The following is a 9,840-nucleotide window of genomic DNA, read 5'->3' as shown; positions in this document are numbered from 1 at the left end:
ATGATCAATTGTATAATTATCTCACATGTAACAATATTTTGAATCCATGTCAATCAGGTTTTAGGAAAAGTCACAGTACTAACACTGCTCTTTTAGATGTAACAGATCATATTCTAAATAATATAAACAATGGTAAAGTTACAGGTTCAATTTTCTTTGATTTAAAGAAGGCATTTGATACGGTGAATCATGACCTTCTTATTTCTAAACTTAAATCATATGGTATTAAAGGTAATGCAATTAACTGGTTTCACTCTTATCTTAATGGTAGATCTCAGGCAGTAAATATAAACTCTACCCTTTCAGATTTTAAGGACATTGGTATCGGTGTTCCTCAAAGATCAATCTTGGGACCATTATTATTCATTGTATTTGTTAATTCTCTACCTGAATCTATAAATTCTAACTGTAAGTGTGTGATGTATGCAGATGATACAACTCTTTTACTTAGTTCATCTGATCCCAATATTTTGCAAAATGATCTTAATGCTAACATAAATAACATTGCTGATTGGTTCCAGGCCAACAATTTAACTCTAAATATAAAGAAAACTAAACTAATGCTGTTTGGAACAAGGCAAGCTCTTCACAAGTTTAACAATGTTTCTCTTGTCTATGGAAATGAAACAATTGAAAGAGTTGAAAGGTATAAATATTTAGGTGTTACCTTTGATTCACACCTATCATGGAATGAACATGTTAATTATTTATCTTCTAACATATCTAAACACATTGGAGTCATTCGTAGATTAAAGCATTACCTTCCATGGAAAACTGTCAAAAAGCTTTCGCAAGCCCTCGACTTTCCTCATTTTGACTACTGCAGTTCTGTTTGGTCCAATTTCAGTGCCTGTCACAATAATGAGCTCCAGATTTTGCACAATAGGCTGGCCCGTGTTTTGCTCTCTGCAGACATCAGAACTTCAGTAGACAGTATGATGAAAGACCTGGACTGGGTTAAACTTGGCTGTAGATGGGAGCATCAATTACTTATTTTAACTTTTAAATGTCTCACGCACATTGCTCCTGAGTATCTTTCTTCAAATTTTATTTTCACTCATTCTACTCATTCCAAATGCACAAGGGGTCAAGCGCAAAACAGTTTGGTTGTTCCAATATGGAAAACCTCTTCTGGAAAGAAAACCTTCCTTTATAGATCTTCAGTTGCTTGGAACAATCTTCCTCCCAATCTTCGTGTCAATTTTAATTCAATGAGTTTGGGTGAATTTAAAAATGCAATTGGTCTATAAGTTTTGTATAATAATCTGAGCTATATATTGTTTTGTATCATGTTTAATTCCTTCATTTTGTAATATATATTTCTTATATTCTTATTATCATGTTAATGTATGTATATATATAAAATCAGGTCTTCCAGGGAGACCAGTACATTTGTATTGATGGAATTTCCTGAATAAATAACGAATAAATAAATTATTGTTTTCTATGCCATGTTATTTATTTTCCATGTTTTTAAAATTTATTGTTGTATATTATATTGTTTCCTTTTTACATTTTGCTTGTACATTAGTAATATTGTATATTATGTTTGTAGTATTAAGTTGTAAAGCGCTTTGTGTTTTTTTACATAAAGCGTTATTTTAAATGCTGTTTAGTAGTAGTAGTAGTAGTCTTGAAGAGTGCATTGATGCAACGTGTAAGTATTGTGCACGATGAATGGTGTACAAAAGACAAAGGTGCCATCATATGGATTGCATGTAGGTCACAGTTTGTTGAAGTGCTGTCACATAAAGCATGGGAAGTTCTAAAAGGTATGCACTTTAGCAACTAAACGCATCTGCCGTAAGGACAGCGATGCGTAATCAAGTGATCAAGGATGGTCCGGATTCAAGGACTTGATGAGGAAAATACTCCTCAAAATAAGGTTCGTTACATATTATGTCAATCGGAAAAGACGTAATTCACGTAAAAAAACTTCAAAGTGAAATTAGCAAATCGCCAGTGGCATATTCATTTTTGGAAATAATCATAAATATACCTGATGTTGGCATCTCTGCCATCAGAGGAGAAGATCAAGTCTGGGAACTTGAGGTTGAAGGCTATTGGAGGAAACCATACCATCCATGCCCTTCAAAAGCTCTTCTCAATTCCTGTGTTTGAGAACGATAAGAATCTACGATATAGGCGCTATAGTGTCTACATAAACCTGAGTAACACACAAGCATTGAAATTGGGTGTGCGCCACAATGTGGACATACAGAGAAAAAAAACCAGATTTCTTGCAGCACATTCTTCTCTTCTGGTCCGTGCTTGAAGAAGAGACACGATTGGGAGACTGTCAAGCTGCCAGAAGTATATATGGAAAGCAAGGATGGTCCAGATTCTAGGACTTTATGATGAGGAACATGATCCTCAAAATAAGGTTCATTACATTATATGCCAATACTAACATCAAAGTACATACCTTGAGGTTTGAGGCTATTGGAGGAAACCATACCATCCACGCCCTTCAAAAGCTCTTCTCAATTCCTGTGTTTGAGAGCGATAAGAATCGACGATATAGGCGCTGTAGTATTTACATAAACCTGAGTAACACACAAGCATTGAAATTGGGTGTGCGCCACAATGTGGACATACAGAAAAAAAAACAGATTTCTTGTAGCACATTCTTCTCTTCCGGTCCGTGTTTGAAAAGGAGACATGATTGGGAGACTGCCAAGCTGCCAGAAGTATATGGAAAACAAGGCTAATATTTGGCTGTAATGTTATGTTCTTTCTTCCAGGTACATCCAATTGAAATTCAAGATATTACTACACAAATTATTGGTGTGGAACAAAATACAGACAAACCTGACCGATATGATGTCACTTTGCAATTAGCTAATGATACCATAAAAGAGGAAGTTTACGCAAATACAATGTCCCAGACGAGCTAATTATCAACTGCGATCAGATGGGAGTACATGTAGTCCCAGTATCAAGTTGGACAATGAATTATGTATGAAAAATCAGTTTGAACATTATTTCCTTACATTCAGAACTTTTACAGGAAGCTTATGAACCGAATCCTACTGTTTGGAGGAATTCTACTGAAAGGAAGGGAAGAAAAAAGAAGAATAAAATTGCGCAGAGGATGAGGCAGCCGACTTGTGGCCATAGTAGAAGAAATTGAAGGGCACTATGTCACTCTTGAAGAGCCAAGCTGCCAGAAGTATATGGCAAACAATGCTAATATTTTGGCTGTAATGTTATGTTCTTTCTTCCTGACCGTTATGTCACTTTGCAATTTGCCAATGATACCATAAAAGAGTTTCACCTTCTGACATTCATACATTTAATACTGTTGAAGAAATTTTAACGAGGGGAGAAAATTTCCTGCCAATGTCTGTACGTGTAATTTGATCACGCATATTCAGTGGCCCGAGTGAAAAGGCACGTTATTTGCAAGTGAAAAAAAACTACAAGTTTTCCGTGCTAATTTCAACTTACGAACCAATTGTTTTCACTTAAACCAACAAGTATTTAGAAAATCAATATTTAGACATCTCTGCCAAAAGATCAAGTCTGGGAACTTGAGGTTGAAGGCTATTGGAGGAAACCATACCATCCATGCCCTTCAAAAGCCCTTCTCAATTCCCGTGTTTGAGAACGATAAGAATCTATTATATAGACGCTGTAGTGTGTACATAAACCTGGGTAACACACAAGCATTGAAATTGGGTGTGCGCCACAATGTGGACATACAGAAAAAAAAACCCAGATTTCTTGCAGCACATTCTTCTCTTCTGGTCCGTGTTTGAAGAGAAGATACAATTAGGAGACTGCCAAGCTGCCAGAAGTATATGGAAAACAAGGCTAATATTGTGGCTGTAATGTTATGTTCTTTCTTCCAGGTACATCCAATTGAAATTCAAGATATTACTGCACAAATTATTGGTGTGGAACGAAATGCAGACGAACCTGACCGATATGATGTCACTTTGCAATTAGCCAATGATACCATAAAAGAGGTAGTTTTACCTTCTGACATTCATACATTTAATACTGTTGAAGAAATTTTAACAAGTGGAGAAAATTTCCTGCCGTCAGAGGAAAAGATCAAGTCTGGGGACTTGAGGTTGAAGGCTATTGGAGGAAACCATACCATCCACGCCCTTCAAAAGCTGCTCTCAATTCCTGTGTTTGAGAGCGATAAGAATCTATGATATAGGCGCTGTAGTATCTACATAAACCTGAGTAACAAACAAGCATTGAAATTGGGTGTGCGCCACAATGTGGACATACAGAAGAAAAAAACCAGATTTCTTGCAGCACATTCTTCTCTTCCGGTCTGTGAAGAAGAGACATGATTGGGAGACTGCCAAGCTGCCAGAAGTATATGGAAAACAAGGATGTTCTCGATTCTAGGACTTGATGAGGAAAATACTCCTCAAAATAAGGTTTGTTACATTTTATGTCAAATCGGAAAAGACGTAATTCATGTAAGAGCAAATCGCCAGTGGCATATTCATTTTTGGAAATAATCGTAAATATACCTGATGCTGACATCTCTGCCATCAGCGGAGAAGATCAAGTCTGGGAACTTGAGGTTGGAGGCTATTGGAGGAAACCATACCATCCACACCCTTCAAAAGCTCTTCTTAATTCCTGTGTTTGAGAGCGATAAGAATCTACGATATAGGCGCTGTAGTGTCTACGTAAACCTGAGTAACCCCCAAGCATTGAAATTGGGTGTGCGCCACAATGTGGACATACAGAAGAAAACAGATTTCTTGCAGCACATTCTTCTCTTCCTGTCCGTGTTTGAAGAGGAGACATGATTGGGAGACTGCCAAGCTGCCAGAAGTATATGGAAAACACGGATGGTCCGGATTCTAGGACTTGATGAGGAAAATACTCCTCAAAATAAGGTTTGTTCTACATTTTTATGTCAATCGGAATAGACGTAATTCACATAAAAAAACTTCAGAGTGAAATAAGCAAATCGCCAGTGGCATATTCATTTTTGGAAATAATCGTAAATATACCTGATGCTGACATATCTGACATCAGAGGAGAAGATCAAGTCTGGGAACTTGAGGTTGAAGGCTATTGGAGGAAACCACACCATCCATGCCCTTCAAAAGCTGCAATCAATTCCTGTGTTTGAGAGCAATAAGAATCTACGATATAGGCGCTGTAGTGTCTACGTAAACCTGAGTAACACACAAGCATTGAAATTGGATGTGTGCCGCAATGTGGACATACAGGGAAAAAAAACACAGATTTCTTGTAGCACACTCTTCTCTTCCGGTCCGTGTTTGAAGAGGAGACATGATTGGGAGACTGCCAAGCTGCCAGAAGCATATGGAAAAAAAAGATGGTCCCGATTCTAGGACTTGAGGAAAATGATCCTCAAAATATGGTTTGTTACATTTTATGAGTGAAATTAGCAAATCACCAGTGGCATATTCATTTTTGGAAATAATCATAAATATACCCGATGTTGACATCTCTGCCATCAGAGGAGAAGATCAAGTCTGGGAACTTGAGGTTGAAGGCTATTGGAGGAAACCACACCATCCATGCCCTTCAGAAGCTCTTCTCAATTCCTGAGTTTGAGAGCGATAAGAATCTACGATATAGGCGCTGTAGTGTGTACGTAAACCTGAGTATCACACAAGCATTGAAATTGGGTGTGTGCCACAATGTGGACATACAGAGAAAAAAAAACAGATTTCTTGCAGCACATTCTTCTCTTCTGGTCCGTGCTTGAAGAAGAGACACGATTGGGAGACTGCCAAGCTGCCAGAAGTATATGGAAAGCAAGGATGGTCCAGATTCTAGGACTTTATGATGAGGAAAATGATCCTCAAAATAAGGTTCATTACATTTTATGCCAATATTAACATCATAGTACACACCTTGAGGTTTGAGGCTATTGGAGGAAACCATACCATCCACGCCCTTCAAAAGCTCTTCTCAATTCCTGTGTTTGAGAGCGATAAGAATCTACAATATAGGTGCTGTAGTATCTACATAAGGCCGTATAAAATTAATATTTTGGTTCTCGTCCAGAGGATTTTCATGAATTGATGAGGGAGGGAGGTGTTTTTGTTTTTTGTTTTTGTTTTTTTTTTTTAGTGTAAAATCAGCATTGTCTGTAGTTTTCGGTCTTTTCCAACAGTGCTCGAGGAAACGATGAGGCACTTTTTTTTTTTTTTTTTTTTTGTGAGATTCTGAGGTATAAACCCCTTGAGTACCACAAAAAGACATGGAAGTGGTCCTTGTTCTCTAATAAACTTATTTATATGAATGAAAAATTCATAAATCATTCCAAACTCTAAAATAATTGAAAAATCTATAAAAAAAAAAAAAATCTGACAAATCCCAGAAATTGAGGAGGGAGGGGCGAGAACCAAAACATTAATTTTATACGGCCTAAACCTGAGTAACACAAGCATTGAAATTGGGTGTGCGCCACAATGTGGACATACAGAAAAAAAAACAGATTTCTTGTAGCACAGTCTTCTCTTCCGGTCCGTGTTTGAAGAGGAGATATGATTGGAAGACTGCCAAGCTGCCAGAAGTATATGGAAAACAAGGATGGTCCGGATTCTAGGACTTGATAAGGAAAATACTCCTGAAAATAAGGTTTGTTACATTTTTATATCAATCGGAATAGACATAATTCACGTAAAAAACTTCAAGTTTTTGAGAGCGATAAGAATCTACGATATAGGCACTGTAGCGTCTACGTAAACCTGAGTAACACACAAGCATTGAAATTGGGTGTGCGCCACAATGTGGACATACAGAGAAAAAAACAGATTTCTTGCAGCACATTCTTCTCTTCCGGTCCGTGTTTGAAGAGGAGACACATTTGGGAGACTCTGCCAGAAGTATATGGAAAACAAGAATGGACTGGATTCAAGGACTTGAGGAAAATGATCCTCAAAATAAGGTTTGTTACATTTATGTCAATATTAACATCATAATATGAATGTGCAGCAATGATCCAAGACATACATATGGAGCGAGTCGCCGCACAATGGCCATAATTGACAACCTTCTTTTTTACCTAACTTTCACAATTAGAAGTGTCATACATCTCAAGTTGTTTTTGAGGATGATCAATTTTGCTATCATTCATCAAATCATTCAATAGTACTTAATCAATTTCATTCAATTTCACACACAAAATTTATGATCAACAGTATCTCCATGCCTAAATGGTCAGTACTGCCACATAACTAAACCAATTGGAGGTGTTGGCACAGGCCAAATGCTGGTACGTTGATGAACATTTTGCAGTTGTAAGAGTACCTTTCTACCAGCTACTTACAGTACATTATTGTGTTAAGAAAGACCCATCACCCCAATGCAATTGCGGAAAGAGGATTCAGCACCATGAACCGGACCAAGACAGATTCCAGGAACAGGATGAACCTAACCACAATGAAGAATCTGATGCGTATCTCCATAGACAGCCAACCACCTGACTTATACAATTCCCAAAGTGCTACAAATGCCACGATATACAAGCATGACAAGAATTTCTGGAAAGTATGGCCTTTTTTTAGCACTTTTTTCGTGCCAAACCTCTTCATCGTTCATGGGAAACTAATGTTGTGAATATGTGAACAATTTTTAAAATGACAACAACAAAACATTTACCCTATTGATATGAGGAAAAAATCATGTAAAATCAGCTGAACATTTTCAGAAAATTTCTTTGCAAAGAATCTTCAGATTTGTGATAGTCTGATTTTGGTGAAATTATAGGATAATTTTAGCCTCCAGAAAAAAAAACCTCTGACTGATCCCCCTATACTGAAAGGTCTGTTCACCTTGAGTTGAGTTGAGTTTTTTTTTTGTTTTTTGGTGATAAGGAGACGTACTTTTGAAGTAGGGTTGGTCGGTTGGGTCTTTTGGGTTTTTTCTGCTTGAAATATCTGGCAAAAATGTGATTATTTCTTTTCAAACATTTTGAAAATATCCTGAATTTTTTTACATAAATTTTCAGTCAAAAACTCAAAATCAATAAATTTTTGACTAAAAACAGCTGATTTTACAAGATTTTGAAATAGCAAAATGAAGAAAAAACAATCCCCAAATGCAAAGTCTGGGTCAGTCGGCTCATACAAAATGGTGAATCCCTACAATGTATCTGAAATGTTATTTCTGATACAGTTTTACTCATTCAATATGGGTGAAATTGTTCTGTATCCAGTTTCCAAGACTATTATAATTGACACTTCACTCGTTGTGAATTACAGGTAGTATATAACTTATGCATCGATCAGAGACCCATAATAATAATAAGTCATAATACAATACATATTGATAAATGGCATACAAATATTACTCCTTTAGAATTAAATTATTTTAATTAATTGTTGATGAAATGTGCTTGCTTTTTGCAGGAGCTTACAGGGATCCATGCACTTTGGCTACAAGCATTTAATGAACAGTGTGGGGTGTTAACACAATTCAGAGGCAACACCTCATGAAATAATCGGTAGCTTGCTACCACATGAGGCTATCAACTTGATTGTAGCAGAAACAAATTGCTATGCTAAGCAGTATTTTGAGAAGACAGGCGGGAAAGATGTGCTACCACCTCACTCACTGGCAAGGGAGTGGAAGGATGTCAGAACGGAAGACATCTGAGCTTTTATTGGCATCATTTTATTCATTGGACTTTTGCATCTTCCATCATATCCTCTGTATTGGTCGAACTGTTGGCTTGTGGACTTGGGCATGAAATCGGTGATCAGCAAAGACCGTTTTCTGTTGATCATGCGCTTTCTGCATTGCGCCGATAATACTCAGGCTGCACCAAGAAACCATGTCAACTATGATCGTCTCCAAAAAATAAGAGGTCTGGTTGATATTGCAGTTGGTAGTTGCCAGGAGCAGTTCTACCCACGGCGAGAGATTTCTGGTGATGAAACCAACATACCGTTCAAGAGGAAAACTTTATTGAATGGATACAATCCTCAGAAGCCACACCAGTGGGGGCTGACAATATGGAGTCTCGCCGATGCAGTAACACGGTATGTTTACAATTGGAACATATACATGTATGAAGGTAAGGGTGCAGATGATCAACGCACACAGAACAATGATGATAGAGGTAAGGTTAACTGGATCTCATGGGACCTTCTAGAGTCTGAGAACATGCTGGGGAAGAATCATCACTTCTACTGTGATAATTACTTTACTTCCCCAATATTGTTTGAAGATTTGGTCACCCGTCAGACCGACGCTTGTGGCACGTTGAGAAGAAATCGTACGGGCATGCCTGATGTTATCAAACACGCCAATCCCAAGAAGACGGACCCTACTGTGGTGGCAAAATCTGGCGAGGATACCTTTTTTTCATGGCAGGATAGAAACCTGGTCACTGTAATTTCCACTATTCATACTGAGGAAACCTTTATGAAAAGGACCCGGTGTAAGGACTCTGAAACTGGTTGGCAAGAGCGTGAAAAGCCCAAAGCCATTTAGTGCTACACAAAGTACATGCGCGGTGTAGATCAGGCTATGTGGTATAACCTTTTGGGAAAATTGCACTTCCGACACAATGTTCTGCATCAGAAGAGAATTGACATTGATGGTGAGAGTACTTGCCAACTCCTACTGCCTAGAGCTTGTCGTACAAGCGCTTTAAAAGGACTTCACAAGGACATGTGTCACCTTGGTAAAGACCGCACTGTAGAGCTAGCACGCTCTCAGTTCTTTTGGCCGAAAATGGCGGCAGATGTGGAACACCACCTCAAGCAATGTGAACGGTGTCTTTGACACAAGTCTCATGTACAGACAAGTACTCTGGCTTTACTAAAACCCATCATGACCAGTGAGCCTTTAAAGCGCTCAAAGGGCCACATTGAGAAC

The 9,840-nt window shown here is 37.9% G+C and overlaps 1 protein-coding gene across 1 annotated transcript; it reads left to right on the top strand.

Moving 5' to 3' along the window:
* The first annotated feature begins 8,735 nt into the window (after window positions 1-8,735).
* Window positions 8,736-9,453, top strand: LOC140139152 (piggyBac transposable element-derived protein 4-like). The gene has a single exon (XM_072160933.1). The coding sequence runs from the start codon at window positions 8,743-8,745 to the stop codon at window positions 9,451-9,453; it is 711 nt and encodes a 236-aa protein (XP_072017034.1). The 5' UTR covers window positions 8,736-8,742.
* The last annotated feature ends 387 nt before the right edge of the window (window positions 9,454-9,840 follow it).

The sequence above is a fragment of the Amphiura filiformis genome, chromosome 18 (assembly GCF_039555335.1).
Source record: "Amphiura filiformis chromosome 18, Afil_fr2py, whole genome shotgun sequence".
Taxonomy (NCBI): Eukaryota; Metazoa; Echinodermata; class Ophiuroidea; order Amphilepidida; family Amphiuridae; genus Amphiura; species Amphiura filiformis.
The sequence above is the reverse complement of the archived record's forward strand: the minus strand, read 5'-3'. Positions and strand labels throughout refer to the sequence as shown.